General features: G+C 40.8%; 1 protein-coding gene across 2 annotated transcripts; it reads right to left on the bottom strand.

Moving 5' to 3' along the window:
* Positions 1-48: 48 nt before the first annotated feature.
* Positions 49-15,298, bottom strand: fam193b (family with sequence similarity 193 member B). Of its 2 annotated transcripts, none has more exons than XM_086105744.1 (10): positions 15,025-15,298; positions 12,911-13,189; positions 10,649-10,835; positions 9,303-9,521; positions 7,393-7,804; positions 7,120-7,303; positions 6,201-6,434; positions 3,840-4,872; positions 3,683-3,758; positions 49-1,409 (listed from the first exon to the last, which is right to left on the bottom strand). In XM_086105744.1, the coding sequence occupies exons 1-10, from the start codon at positions 15,178-15,180 to the stop codon at positions 1,313-1,315; spliced, it is 2,877 nt and encodes a 958-aa protein (XP_085961870.1). In that variant the 5' UTR covers positions 15,181-15,298; the 3' UTR covers positions 49-1,312. The 2 variants fall into 2 exon arrangements, with proteins under 2 accessions (XP_085961870.1, XP_085961871.1); XM_086105745.1 differs by having other exon boundaries at positions 10,649-10,805.
* Between the last annotated feature and the right edge of the window lie 833 nt (positions 15,299-16,131).

Below are 16,131 nucleotides of genomic sequence, written 5' to 3'. Positions count from 1 at the left end.
CTGGTGGACTTGCCCGATAGCATAGAAAAACAAACGCCAGACTTAATGTATGTTTGTCAAAACTGCATCATTTTAATCTTCCGTAACGAAAGATTGTTCACAGTATCAAAAATGAGCTTCTTTTTAAATCAAGAAAAACCAGCCAACAGACACTTGGCTATTATTGGTATAGTATAAATCTACATTCAAAACATTAAGATCCGCTTTCTCTAATTAAATCAAACCAGGAGAGCATTAGATGTTGTCTGTATGGAAACAAAATGACAGACCAAAGATTGACTATCTATCGCAAGGATAACCACCAGCTAAAACTTGGCTGATGATGCAGCCGTGAAGATTTTCTTTAAAATATCATCAAGCCTTGGAACTCCACTGGGAAACAGAAAAGAGTTGGGTGGTTGAAAACGTTTCACTCACACACGACCAAAGACATGCCAAAGCCTGACAAGGGCCCAAAATAACAACGTAATATGTACAAGCATGAAAATGAATTTGAGTGTGGACTCCAATGTGAAACTGAACATTCCCCCTGGGTTGTAAGGGCTGATGTTTGGATTCTTGAACTATGTTGGCTAACACTATAAACGAGAATGAACACCTAGGAAGGAGTGATGTTGAGGCAATACCTTTTGAGTGACCATTTTTCTCAAATATGTCATGCATGGGCAGGTCATCGGTAGCCATGTGTTGGGGTGTGCGCTTTACGAGACAAATATGACATTATTAAGTGAAAGTGAGTGCTTTGAGTATATGAAATGAGTTCTGCTTACCCTCATGTCATACTAATAGGGTAATATTGTATAGGGTTCACATGGTGCAACGTTTTTGACGACTTTTTAGATGACTAAAATACTCGGACAAATATATTGCATTCTGCTTGTGAGTAAACATTGAAGACATTTGTCAAACATGCTGAATGTTACAACATCATGGGGGAGCACCAGAATTAAGGTCCAGAAGTTTAACACCGTTCAAATGTCAGATTTCTGATAAAAACATTTATTTCATGTAAGGTAAATGTTTACATACTACATACGTCAGCACATGAATGCAGTGGACAAACACACTAGTTTTCCCATTTTGTACTTGTCACTTGGTGAACACTGCCGTAACAGCAACAAAGGGTCGAGCTGGCCTTGTATTGATCCCTGGCTGACTAGCCAGCGGTTGAACATCAGTCCTGTGAACGAGCTGTGAATAAGGTCCTTCTACTCATCAAGAAGAAAAGAGGGAATGAGAGAAGGCCTCAGGCCAAACACAGCTCTATGGAAAGAGTTTGTAGTGTGACGTTTTATCTCCTGGCTCTCGTCAGTTATTGAGCTGCATTGGAGGGAACTTTTTTGAGGCTGAAGTTGGACCAGTTCACCGCTACCTTCTGGCGGGTTTGTTTTGCTGAATCAAGACAGAACCTAGAAAGATGACAGGCATTTAGACAGGCAGAGGAGAGGCAGGGGGGAATCAAGTGGACACCTGTAAATGACACTCAATTTTAAACTTAAAGTAGAAAGAAAACTCCAAAGTCAAATGCTTCCTACAATTTGGAGTTCAACTAAGTTTTCTGGAAAAACTTGAATGTGGAACCAACCATCAGCATGGGTGGCATGCCTTTGATGTGAGTAAATCTTCTAAAACTTCTGTGCCCCTTCCGATCAAAGTCAGCAAAGGCCCAATTATCATATGTCTTGAATGGATTATCTTAACCGCGGTGTGAGATGTCTTGAGAGTGATTCATCCAACCCCTCCTCGCAAAAGGGGATGGGGTGACAAATCGTGAATCCTTTTTGTCTAGTAACAGCCATGGAATCCATCGATACTAAGAATTGATGCGTGTAGCCTGCTTCAGTGAGCATTTTAAGGATTACAGTAAACCCCCTCCATCACAGGTTCCAGGTTCGGGGTCCTGCTTTTTCGCAGATTTGTTTTTGTAAGGTTAGTAACTGCATTTTGGTTTAAAATCCCCATTATGTTGGTTTGTGTAACAGCTAGATGGCGGCACGTTATAAATGTTGAAGAAGAATGAAACAGGCAGTACTGGATTTCACCCACTGTCTTATATAATGGACTGACAAAGCCATTTACTTGCCGTCGGTGGTAGTGAAGCCACGGGCGGCCCTCATGCGATGCCACTCACTAAGCGCACCCAACTTGAATACATTGATTTCTCTGCAGTATTTTCACGTTATTTTCTGTCCAGACGGCGCAAATCCCGCATTGCGCGGCATACGGTTATATCAATGAGTCTGAGAGAAGCGCTACACGTGCATTTCATCAGCACGAATGCGAGAATGCATTTTGTCTTATAAGGTATATCTCCGAGTGCTATTTCAAGAGCTGTCACAACCATTAACAATGAAATGAAAGGAAAACTTTCGTCACAAAGTAATAAACCTAACCTCTGTAAACTACAATTCACAATACTGAGATAACATAACGGTGGATGTTTTTTGAGAGGCCTTCATTACGGCATATGTTATGTTACACATACGTACAGCACATTTGACAATAAAGTTGTATTCAATTCCATACAGGGATGCTAGCGTTAAACACGCACTGATAACAGTGTCTGGCGAAAACTGAACAGATGTCACTAACAGTGGCAACATAACATGGCGGCCCTCTGGCTTCAGCCGCGAGAGGCCCACTGTTCGTCCATATACATAAGTGCGTGATTTCAGCATAGTCCCGTTTTTGTTGAAAGTCATTGAACGTCATCAGTTGTGATCCTGCGGCTGTATGTTCATTTTAAAATGTGTATCTTTTGGGCATGATTATGGATACCTATTGTGAGATGAAAAGTTACATTTTTCACTTTGGAAAAAAAAAGGTTTTGTTTACTCCAAACACATTGAGGGATTGAGGGCTACATTCTTGCACAGCATCCCAGGTTAAGATGTGTTAAAAGCCGAAAAATAAATTCAGTTTTTTATTGCAGAATCCTACCCTCAGACTGAAAATTGTAGACATGCTTTACAAGACACAGAATCAAGCTCCTCCCAAGGCCATCTCAGTCCCCAAACCTCAACCCCGTTAAAACCTGTGACAGGTCGTTGGATGATGGAGAGAGATTGTCCAAAAAGAGGAATGGTGTGAAACAACAAAGGAGAATATTAGGTCCCGTTTGCCTGGCAAAAAGGGGCTGCACCAAGTATTAACATCAAGGGTGACAATAATTATGGCACACATGATTTGATGGAAAAGAATCATTCCTTAATGGGGGATTTTTTTTCTCACTGAATAAAATAAATGCACTTGAATTAAATGTTGGTTTGTCTTCTTCTTTTAATTTTTGTCCTAAACTATTAAGGAAAAAATGATTTTCTAAGAAGCTAAAGAAAACATCTTAACCTGGGGTGCCAAGAATTATGGAGGGCATTGTATATTACATGTGTTGACAGGTACAGTGTTTGAATTATTTCAAAAGTGTGTTTAAAACCTTCAAAAATATCAAGTGCATAAATGCGAGAAAAAAAAATACATAGAGAGTATTTAAATAAGATATTTCTATACTGTGGAGATCAATGATTGCACGGGTGGTCTGGAACTGTACTTGTTAACAGTTGGACCCTAAGACACATGTTTTGAGTTGCAATTGATGGAAATACATAAAGTTAAGTGACAGACTGATTTTCAGTCGACTTCGAATGTTCCAATGTTTTGAGAGTTGCCGTTGTGCTCTATTTACCTTTTAAAGTATTCTACTTCCCGATCGATTTCATCCATTGACGTAGGATCCACATCTTTCGGAAGAAAGACATCATCTAAAGATCAAATGAAAAGAATTAGAATTTAGAGTGTGAGGGCATGCGCACAAATATATCAATATCAAGATTCTCCCGCACCAATAACACTCGCAGATTTTTCGCCCTTGCTCTTGTTCTTCTTATTTTTCCCCTTGGATTGTGCCTGATGCTGCCCATTTGCCGAAATGGCATGAAGAGTCTTGCTTTCAGTATCCTGCTCACGCTCTCGCCCCGCCCGTACGTCGCTGTCACCTTTAACCTTGTGTGCATTCGTGGGGGCAAGGTTTGCTCCGTTGGCCGCTGCATTTCTGGATGATCTGCTGTCTTCGGCTTTCTTCATGCCGTTTTTCTGGCCGTCTGCTCCTTGCTGAAGCTGTTTGAGCGCAGCTTTGGAGCCATTACAAATGATTTCGGCCACTCTTGAATCCGTGACCTTGGGATTGTGCTCGGAACACGACTGCTCCTGTTTTTGCTGTTGCTGCTGCTTTTTACTCTTCTTTGACTTTGTACCGCCATTCCCAACTGTGCTGTTCTTTGGATCTGAGATGTCCTCTTTTGTTTTCACTGTAACTTGGGCCGGTACCTGTGGCAAATTGTCAGAAGTGCTTTTTTCCGGGGAGCGGACTCGAATGAGCTTGGAGAGACTTGGCGTAGTGTTCAAGCGCTGGATATCCTTGGAGCCGGCCGCGATCCCAGTGGCTGTGGTGGCAGTGCCGGTGGTATTCGAGGACGTATTTGTGTCCTCCCATCCGTTGACCAGGTCCAGATGGTTCTTAAAGGTTCCCAGTGAAAGAGGGGCTAGGTCGAGGTCTATCTGCTGCATGTCAGAGGAGCCGTTCAGATGGGACAATAAATGGTTGCCCTCCAGAGTGGCCGCCTTTTTCGGGAAGTCATTGACGTCCAGATTGAGATCATACATGCTAAAAGAAGCTCGAATTGAGTCTTTGATGGTGTTTTTGATCTCTTCCAGCCGACTGGTGAGAAAACTGTTGACCCGCTCGAGTTCCAGCTGGGGCCAATCCAATAAGCGTGACGTCTCGGCGGTGTCAGGCATGGGCTCGTCCATACACTCTGATGGATTAGAAACGGGTTCAATGCCTGCAGCGCCCACATTGCCCTGCAGCGCTTTTTCCTGAAATACACATGACATGGTGGTAAATCATCATCTGTCATGCTGAAAAGATCTGAAGTTATTAATCATGAGTGCACTTATTTTCTGTTGAACTGAAAATAACATTGTCATCATGATCTCCCTGCATGGTAAATGACATAACATTTGGACCTTCATTTTGGCTTGTTAAAAATAGGGATGTACCGATCACACATAAAAGAATTTTGAACCTAAATCTCGATCCGACACCTCAGCAATGCATTACGAAGAAAAAAAGGCACGTTCAAATTGTGTTATCTTTTTTTTTTCCGAATAGAGGTATCACAACATGATAAAAATTTTTATGGCTCTAGGTCAGCAGTGTTTCAACTCAAATAAACAAATGAAATATTAGATTCATGACTTTAGAAATTAAGAACATTCAAAACCTTTTTCAGCCGATACCACCAGCTGAAAATCAGGTGATCTGTCCTGGTTTCCGATTACATGATCGGATCAGGACAACTCTAGTGAAATACAGAGAAAAGTATTCCTCCAAAGCCGAACACCCCTCAAAAAAAAAACTTGCAGGTCAAACAGTCCAGGCATCTCAATCTCATGGGACTTCGGCACGGTCAGCATCTACTCCTTAAATTTGTTTTGATTTTCCTTTGTCCTATTAAATTATGCAAGAAAAGGGCAAAAATGTGATGATGACCATAGAACCAGATTTTGAATTTATTGCAACATTAAGTGTTTAAAGGATGCTCAGTAATGAGTAGTTATGTACTGTATTTCTCTCACAGAATTAATTAAGCATTGATCTAGTGCATATCACAACCACAAATCAATCTTACCAAGCAAAAGCGGATGTATATTCCATGTCGCCAAAAACATTATGGCTCATAACTAACATGGAGATGATTGGAGAAGCCTGCCAACAAACGGGACATTTGAAAACGCTACTAATCATAGGTGTAATAATGGGGTGTCAAACTCATTTTTGCCATGATTTGCTTTCGCAGGCCACATAAAATGATGTGGTGGGCCAGATCTGCCCCGAGGGCCTTGAGTTTGACACCTGTGATATAATAGGTCGCAATTCCTGAACAAACCTGAACCAAGATATGATCAAAATAATGAGATTGAACAACAACACAGTACTTGTCAGCTAGTTCTTATAAATTGTTAAAAGGTTTTTCTACTGTTCGTAGAGTAACGTCACATTTTTGAGAATGAGAAAAATTTTGAGGTCAACTACCATCACTTGAACGTTTGTATTTGAGGTTACACTGTTTTCTACTTTCAATGAATTAATTACATTCAGTATTAGGAATGGAATTAAAAAGACAATTTTCTAACTGGCATACCTTCTTCTTTTGTTTGTGCCGAGCCCTTTTGGCCGCTTTGGCACTGTTTACAGGTTTGGGCTCAGAACTGTTAATGAAGTCCAGCAATTCATCCACATCCCTGTTGTCTATGGCACCAGACACTGTCAGTTCCGAGTCCTGGCGCTGTGGCAGCTCCTCCTTGCGTCGGGTGAGTCGCGACCGGAGCTTCTCTCGGATCTCAGCGTAATTTCGACTGGTGGGAGCGGCTGGAGGCTATGACCGAATGAAGATTTCAAAATGAGCTTTTCCCGATTTGTGAGGATTTGAAAAAGAATCTAAAGTCCCTGTGTGCTAAGCAGTAGGGCCCAACTGATATGGATTTTCTTAGGCTATTTCAATATTTAGGGGAGTAAAATTTCAATAACTGATTAATCGGCTAATAAACTGAAAAATATATCATGGATAAAAGAAGTTATTTTTTTGGTCCCTCAATGCTTTACAGGTAGAGCTGAACGATTTTGAAAAATAAATGCAGCAAGTTATTTTTTCCCCCCAAACGTGGAGCCTTTGCATTCTACTACATTATGATGTTGATTTGAATTGGGATTTTTTTTTCCAGCTACAGTAAAGATATGAAATACATGCAGAACATTTGTGTGTTTTTATAGTACTTTGGCCTTTAGTATTTAACGCGACAACAGAGAGAAAAAAATAATGGGCCTTTTTGGACAGTGGTGAGGTAATTGAATGTCATTATCTTTGTCGTATGTCGTCATGTGTTGATGTGCATAAAAATAAATGAATAAATAAAAATCAGCTACATTCCATTTTTTTATTTTGGGGAGAATTATTTGAGTTTTCACAATTTCCTAAAGAGCCAATATCAGCCGATGAAATCGACCAGCTGATTAATCAGTCAGGCCCTACTAAACAAATGGTGTCAAACAATAAATTGTACCGCATTGTGTCCAAAGAATTCGCAGTAACAGCAGTCGCAGTACTTCCCATCCTTCTGGTTAGTGGAAGAGGAGGCGCAGGAACTCCTTTCAGAGCTGCTGTCTTCATCCTCCACTTCCTCTAACTCTAGTGACGGCTCACACATCGTCCCGTTTGTCATTTTGTGCCCCTTACATGCCTGGTCCCTGCAAGGAAAAAAAACAAAAAACAAGGCAAACATTGACACCAATCAATCATCTGAATCAAATCTGATGGTTACTTCACAGGTACTGACCTGCAGGCCCCAGTTGACAAGCTTCCCACATTTGTAGAAGCCACCGTTCCCGTACTGTGTCCATTACATTGGTGGTTACAGCCTGCCAGTGACGTGCCCGATTTTCCGTGTTGTGTGTTCACAGCAGGAATGTGGGAGTTTTTGCACGGACTGGGCTTGTGAACTAATGTCGGGCTATCCGGACTAGGAGAAGCCCTTTTAGTTGTGGACCCATGGAGGTTTGGTACAAGAGGGGAGAAAGGGGTGTGGCCTGCGACACCGGCGGCAGATGAAGAGGTTATGTGGTTGTGTTGTCCCGAATTCGGCTTTGGGGGCAGGAGGGAGGAATGCTGGGACGACAGGCCCGTGGGACTGTTGGGGGGTACTGACAAGTCTGTGTGTTGATGATGGTCGCTGGTGTGGAAGGCTTCACCTGGAAGAATCAGGTGTCATGTCACAATTATTGCACAACCACCTATTAATCAGATTTTATATTAATCACTTCATTGCTCTTAAGCCTTGGAAAACTATGGCCAGTGTGCCCAATTGGCACTGAGACTCCTGTAATGTTTGTTGCATTGATTTCCTAAAATCAGTTTTAGGAAAACGTATTTCCTCTTTTTCTTTTCATAATTATTTGTATTTATTTTATTTAAGAATTTATCTGGATTTGTATGTGAAATTTGAAATCATGTGCAATTTTTATGTATACATTGAACAATTGTATTTCTTTTCATAAATACATTTTTTATTATAATAAGAATAAAAAATACAATTAAAAAACAAAAATGCATTGAATGAAACTATTTTTAATTGCACTTTAACATACATAACATATATTTTACCTCCACCCCCCTTTCAACAAATGAGCTTGTTCATCTTTCCATTTGAAAATAAAATGTGCCCCTTGAGAGCATCCGGCCACCCCTGCTTGAAAGGGAACCTTTTATGAATAACAGAACTCAACAGCAAATTTTAATCAGAGATGGCTTTATGTGTCCCGAAATGTATTTTGATGCTGATTTTAAAAACATGTCTTTACTTCTTTTTTTCCCCATCACATCAGGTTTTTGAGATCGTTTTAAATTTTTGTTTTTAAGTTTGACCTATAAAAGCTTGTACAATGTGTATTTTAGCATACATTGTAATTCACAGCTATCATGTTTCAAAAACAGATTCCACTTGTTGCTGATCCTAACCCTATATTCCGGAATATTGTTAATTATATTACATATTCTTATTATTAATTGCACTATCAATATCACCTGATGTGCTGAAGAATACACGACTGCACAGTCGGAATCAGCGCAAACAAACTCTCTTGCAAACTTTACTTGACTCTGATTTAAAAAAAAAAAAGTAAAAAAAAAAAGGTAAGAATTTGTTGACCAGAGTCATTGGCATAGCTGTGTCAGGCATCTTCATAAATCACACTGTCAAATGCATGATCCAGTGGAAACGCAAGATACTCCAGGGCAGTTCTAAGTTCTAACTCTATTACACTTCCCTTTTTAACATCCCTAAATGTCATACAACTGTATAATAAAATAGCTGCAAATGTAATACCAAACAATTGAAGATGTAATGAGGCCCATCTGTGACAATCTTACTTGTCACAAAGATGTCAAAAGAATCAAGCCAGTGTAAAACCAAGAAAATGCTGACTAGAACTTGAAAGCAAAATGTATTGTAATGCTCCAGTCTTTAGGATTTAAACAAAATAGTCAATTTAAATGAGTTCCAACGCCAAGTAAATTTGTAATCTTTGTGCCACTTATTAATCACATTTCCTCCCCGAAATCCTGAACCATACAACCAAAGCACATGCAACCTTCCAACTTTGACTGTTGTTATCATTATTTACGCTTGGATTTTGATTCAATGAGGAGAGACTGCACTCGGAATCCCCATGTACAATAAGCACGGCGCACCTGGCGGTGTTGGTCGACGGCACACGTTCTTGAAATGCTTGGGGGTGGTCTTGCACAGGTCAGCTGAGGTAGAGAGGGGAGTCCCAGCGGTGGAGCCACTGGAATTCTGGGTCAGCGGGTGACTGTAGGGGCACACTTTGGCTACCGATGTTTTAGCAGATTTTCCAGGTGCTTCGTGGAGTCCTCTTTTCTCATGACAGGCCGATCCCGTTGTTATACCTGCATGTCGAAAAGACAAAATAAATGCAGCAAAATTATAAAAAGAACAGATGGCGAGGACTGAAAAGAGTGCACTTTTTTTCCTCACGTGATATTGATTTTCAATGCCCTGCTCTTTAGTCATAGGCAATTGTTATGTAAATATTCTTCTCCTGCAAAGAAGGATATGCTGCCAGGAGCAAAAGAAAAAAAATGCAACAACTTTAACTGTTTTCCACAAAACCGTGGGAGTGAGGCATGAGCGGCTCAAAATTCTTTTTTTTTTTTAACATATATTTTTACGAACAGTGTGAGATGTGGCAGCACATTGACATTTGCCTTTTTTTTCTAAAAAGGAACATGCCCCCCCCCCCCCCCCCCATCTTCCAAATGTAGGTAGGTATATGCCAGACGAGAGTATGTTTTGAAAGTTGCAAAACTGAATTGCAATTGAAAATATTATTTTTCAAATCCTTCATTTCATCCTTCGGAACTCGCTTTTTCAATGTCAGTGTTCCAATGTTTTTAGATGTTGCCCTTGCCTTTAGCTACACAGTAATTGGATACAGTTACTATCTCTTTAGAGTGCCAATAAGCGCAAATAATTGTTGTCTTTATGCTGTCAAGCATTTAACAGAGATGAAGAGAGGCGCAGAGTATTAATTAAATAGAAAGAAATAATTACGTCAAAACGTTTCACGGCTAACTAATGATGCATAAAGTAATTGAGTTTCCAATCACAGATTCAGTACAGTTAGAATTTCAAGTTTGTCTAAAAATACAACCCGAGTGACGCATCAGATTAGTACAACAAAGTGAAGAGAACTGAGAACACAAGAAGAAGCAATCACAAAGCTGCCTGAAATAAACTCTTCCTTTTATACTTACTGCAATATTTCACTCTCTATCCACAACGTGCATCAGTTTTTGCAGAAATGCAATCTGGTAATTTATTCATTTTCAAGCCATATATTCCCTCATGAAGGATATTAGAATCATGAACACCTCAGCAAGGCCATAAAATGAATTGCAACTGTATTGTGGAGTACTAAGAGCTCGTTCGCAGCTCCTGAACAAACCTCACAGGGCCCGAGGCCTGTGGTTTGAATGCTGGATGATGCTCGTTGTCGTAAAACGAGACGACAGACCTTGCTGTAGGTGTAAGGAGGCGTTGTGGCTGCAGTGCTCCCCTCCGTTGGAGTGGGCTGAGTTCCACAGCCCAGAGAGTTTGTGGGCTGACAGGAAGGAACTCGGGTCCCAATCCACAGTGCTTTGCTCTGGGTAACCATTCCCACAGCCCTGGAACTTACAAGAGGAAGAGTGTGACAATGGTACCTGCAATAAGAAAACACACGCACACACACAAACACAATAATTTAATGGCAGGCCTTGTATTTTATCCCTGGCAGCAACAGTAAGTAGGTGTTACAACTAAATCAAACTATTAGTGACTCAATATGTGTGGATGGAAGGCACTGTAAAAGTTCACTTTATTCGGTGAACAAACAAATACTGTTTTTGAGTCACAACAGGAGATTCTGCCACAGTCATCCCATTCAACTATATTTAGCATTTGCAACTGCCATGAAAAGCTGAACAAAAAAAACTTCAGACACTTCAAAAAATGTTAAAAGGTTGCAATAAACTGAGACAATAAAATCGTATTCAGACAGAAGATTTACAGCACAACCAGCAAATTTGTGTAATTTGGACTCCAACTATCGAACAACATATGGGGGGGGGATGCTTCTAAATTCATGTAGAAACTTGGAGCTTATCATTGGTGACTTTAGCAAATCTTGCAGGAATTCGGAAAATGAAGTAAGATTTGCACTCGATGTACTTTAAATGAATGAGGAGAAATGTGATGACGATCGTAGAACCAGAAATTTAATGTAATGCGTCTTCCTCTCTGCTGCTGTGAACAAAAGTGAAATAAAGTAGCTATCATTAATAAAAGAAGACTGACTGTACACAGAAAATAACCAATTAATGTGAAGAGACTCACCCTCTAGGCACACACACCGATCATCTCCTAAAAACGTGTGTACGTTCGTTCATTTCATCGGAGGTAATGGTGAGTCCACAATGTGCTTTTTTTAAACTGTAGACCGGTGCAACTTCTTCAATACTTATTTGGACAGTTTGGAATGGTAAAAATTGCAATTTACTTTCAGCAAACTGCCCTCCTAATTTCCAAAAAGAAGTGAGTGACTATTATAAGCCATTATTTCCTCCCACGCTCCAAAAACATGCATGATAGGCAAATGGAACACTCGAAAATGTCCCGAGGTGGGATTGTGGGTTTGAATGGTTGTTTGGCGATGTGTGCCCTGTCATTGGCTGGCAACCAGATCAGGGTGTGCACCTCGCTATTTCAGTTCACCGTAGTTTCGTTTTATTACAACGTCAGTCATTTATTACCGAACTTGACTGTTGAGTGGCCTTATGGTTAGGGGTCAGATTTAGTTAGCCTTCACTCCACTATCTTAATGCTAATGCTAACACATAATGGGAAACACCAATGGTACTGATTTGTGCATATTTCTGGGTGTTTTAGCCCTTTAAGCTATGGGGCAGTAACAAATGGATACATACAATAGTCACTGAAACATACCAGTTGTAAACCTTTGTGCATATTCTTAACTCTTAATTTATATCTAGGGATGGAAATGTAAACTTTGCTGTTGTTGGTGGGTTTTTTTAAAAAAATCAGACACATTGATTAATCGACAAAATAATGGACAGATAAATCATTTGTGAAAATAATTGTTAGTCGCATTGCTTGTCCTCAGAGTCATACATTCTTTATCGTCTGAGAAAAGTGCCTAATATTACTGCTGAGGAATTGGGCCGTCTCCTCTGGCTCCATGTATGATAACATAGACCGGTCTGTCTTATACTGACCCAAGTGGCCAAGGTGCACACGCGAGAATGAGTAGCACGATGTGTGTTGAATTGAACAACAATCCTTTTTAATTCTATGTACCAGTAATTATGCCACCATTGTATGTTTTTGAAAATACAATTTAACAAGGTGCAATTTTTTAAATTAAAAAACTAAATTTGCAGGCACCTGTTTTAATCGGCTGAATGATTTAATTTCAATTCATTAAAATGGGTAAAAATAATTTGAGACACTGGTGTTTTGAGTTACAAGCATGATCAATTAATAATTCAGAATATTTTTTTCATGAAATATGAACATGTCGGAAGTCAGTGAATGTCACAGAAGTAATTTTGACTCTGGAGGTTTTGCTGTGATAAGTCAACAAAGAAACAAAAGCAAGATCAACAGAGACTAGATCACCTTGATAAACATACAATAAGGCTTCATTTCAATGTCAAAGGAGTTGGAGGGGGAAAAAAGGATCCAGACGGACCAGCCAGTTCCCTGCACTTGTATTTACCCCAGTTGGCTGCTCCAGCGCACTCCGTCTCTCCTCCTCCTCCACGCTCTTGCAGCAGCTCTGACATATCCACAGAGGCACCTCTCCCAGCAGGGACTGGGACAGCGAAGGCACCGAATCAGACAGCTTACGCCCTGGCGCCTCCCGCAATAAGGCCTGGGAGAGTGCGGGCACGGCGTCAGCCAGTTTGGTGCCATGTGCCCCGGGGAGCCCGTTCACAAAGTTTGCCCCCCAGTCCTTGAATTCCCGGTGGCACAGGAGGCAGCAGGTATGCATCGGCTAAGGACAAAAAAGGTTACCCATTTTAATTAATAGCACACAATTAGGGGAGCTGTCAGACTGCAACATGGGACACTTCACTTTCTTGGATAATTACCAAAACAGGACATAACATGAAATAACAGGGTGTGCTGCCAGACATTGGCAGTTAACAATAGTTTAAATTTGACTATAACCAACACTGAATAGGTCATTTTTTAATTGAGTAAGAAGATCGTGTTTGTACTACATTATGGCAGGTAAAACTACATATGTTATGACGTAATAACTCCTTACCGCAATGATATTATTTATTATTTATGATCTAATTCATCTAAATACTTAAGTACTATGGCTTGGAATCGCTGTATGACTTTGGGAGAGTAATCTTTACATTCCCCAGTTAGCCACAAAAGTAGGTACACATACCATGCCAGCCACATACTGAAAATTTTGACTTTACAAAGCTTATGCTCCTACACAAGCATGGGGAGAATATACAAACGCCGCACAGAAGCATCTTTGCCAGACTATTCTGATGTGCGGTCTGCAGAAAAATGAATGATTAAAAAGCAGATTAAATGCAAATTCGGTCAAATTCACACCCTGTGTTATACGTCACAACACTGAGCCAGATCATCTACATCGGTCTCACAGGGGCACTCATATCTACGGACAATGTTTCTGAAACTTTATGGAGCCTAAGAACGCCACCAAACAGAAATAAGAATGTATAGTCTCAGTGTGAAATGAAACACAAAGATGATCTATGTATGTGCAGCCACGCAGGATTTATTCTGTTATATAAATTATAACAGGTGGATACATCGATTTACTACCTTGACGTGTGTGTCACACACACAGATCTTACCAATCAAAATGAAGCATCTTTCCCTGAATGTTCAAAATTGCAGACTTTGAGATTTGAAAATTGCATTGTGCCCCAGTGAAATGCCGCTTAAGAATCTGATTTGTTGATCAGCCCTATCATAAATGTAAATAAAAGTAATCCGTTTTACACACACACACGCACAAATACAAATCATTAGAAGGTTATTCCAGGGAGTCGAACTACAGTATAACTCTATTTTCCCATGCTTGCCTTCAAATGTAATTACTCATTAGCAAGCGGCCAAGTTCAGTGGTGCCAAGTAAGGCGAGTGAGCTTGACAGATGTCTCGTCTAAAGCGTGCCATCACGGATGTTTACTATTAGGTTCCTTGTTCCCCATCAACTTTGCATTCGTTCTATATTTTGCATCATGCATTTCAGCGAGTGAAGGTGGATTAAAAACAATGGCTGCGGGTGCTTCGGACTCGACTAAAATGTCGAGTGTTAGCAACGCTGTTACAAAGCCGTTATGCATCCGCGCGAGCTAGCCTGATTAGCTCATAGCTTGGGTAGCCGCCGTTTCCTGTAGTGCCCGCAAAGTGAAGGTAATAAAGCACGTTTGCGTGCTAGCCCGCCGATAGCACGGCTAGCCTTGCGGCTAACACGAGCGGGGGCGGTTGGGTCTGTTGTGCGTTTAACGTTGCAAACGGGACGACCTGTCTGAAGCACAATGTCACCTGTCTGCCAGGCCAGATGGGCTTTGCATGACCACGATGCCAAGCAGTGGAGCACAGTTACTTGAAATGAAACACGTTTGCTTGAATTGCTTGTCGGACTCTTAACGTTCCATCCACTATTATTGCGTTCACGTATGCGATAGCGTTTAAGCCAGTCAAATGATTTTAATATACGATCCAGCTTTTTGGGAGGAGCTGTTTTCGTTATCCATACTGTATGGTGGCTGGGCAAGGAGGGTCTGGCCGTGGTCAAATCAGCCTTGATTGTGAGATGGTTAAGTAGCTTGCCTGGTTCGCCCTGGTGGTGGTCAGCCTCTCCACTCCAGCATCTCCGCCGCCGCCAGTTGCATCGCCAAGAGAGACTGCATTCTTCGGTGCGGTCTGCTGTCCGGGTACAAGCTCCTTCTGAGCGACGCCTTGCTGTTTGCTTTTCTTCCTTGCCATCGCGATGGGGTCCGAAAAGCGCTTTGTCCAAGTTTGCACCAGTTTCGTGAATTCCAAGAGCACACTTAGGTTTATTGTCGGACCACAAAATGTTCTCTCTCTCCTCCAGTCAAGACAACAGTCAATATGGCGGAGGACTGGTCTGGCACACTCGGGAGTTCATAGGTTACAGATACTGCTGGCAAGGCGGCTTCGCCTTCATACAGGAAATACAACTGAAGTCGACGAGGGCATTGAAGCGAGCGCTGCCATATTTAGTAAGGGCAAAAATCTCCTGCCGTTCCTGAAAATATAAATGAGATATTACACAATCAACTTTTATTTCGTTCGAGGTTTTAGTTTAAGGCACTCCGTGACATGTATATATTAAATTAATTCAAGACGTTAATGGCAATATTAAAATGCACACAATTGACTTTGAGGGGGGAAAAGACTGCGTTGAAAACTGGTGCGAGTTCAACCCTACTTTATTCAACATGTAAACAAAGTTTACGTGTTTGATTTGAAAAAAAAAACCTACAAATGAAGCCGAAAATAATGGCTGTTAACATTCACGTAAGTGGCCCGCTCATTGTATTTAGAACCACTGTTTTGTGTGTGAGTTTGATAGTGTACACAGACTCACAGTGCCATTAATAATATAATATACACAAGGGGAAAACAATATGTTGTCACACGGTGTTATTAATATAATAACAATAATAATAACGTTGTAGATCATTATTTAAAAGGGGAGGGCGATGGAGTGGGCGCGACGATGAAGTTTTCGTTGTCTCTGAATGCATTCAAGACATTGCAAAAATCGTGTAATCGCCTACTTTGACAGAAAAAACAGACCATTAAATGGAATTTTCTATAAATTATTGTCCTGAAGTGTTATGTTTAAGATATCGCTTCCAAAAATACAATTTATTCTGGTAAGCAGTGGTTTAGTACACACTGGACTTAATG

The sequence above is a fragment of the Hippocampus guttulatus genome, chromosome 2, assembly GCF_054856545.1.
Source record: "Hippocampus guttulatus isolate MCC_2025c chromosome 2, RoL_Hgut_1.0, whole genome shotgun sequence".
In the NCBI taxonomy this organism is placed as follows: domain Eukaryota; kingdom Metazoa; phylum Chordata; class Actinopteri; order Syngnathiformes; family Syngnathidae; genus Hippocampus; species Hippocampus guttulatus.
This window is presented reverse-complemented; position numbering and strand designations above follow the sequence as displayed.

What these genes read in the sequence shown, in the direction of transcription:
- fam193b (XM_086105744.1), bottom strand. Translation starts at nt 15,180, where the DNA reads ATGGCAAGGAAGAAAAGCAAACAGCAAGGCGTCGCTCAGAAGGAGCTT. An exon ending in TTGTCAACTGGGGCCTGCAG is followed by an intron (nt 7,304 to 7,392) that starts GTCAGTACCTGT and finishes TTTTCCTTGCAG; the next exon opens with GGACCAGGCATGTAAGGGGC. An exon ending in GGCACAAACAAAAGAAGAAG is followed by an intron (nt 4,873 to 6,200) that starts GTATGCCAGTTA and finishes TGTGTATTTCAG; the next exon opens with GAAAAAGCGCTGCAGGGCAA.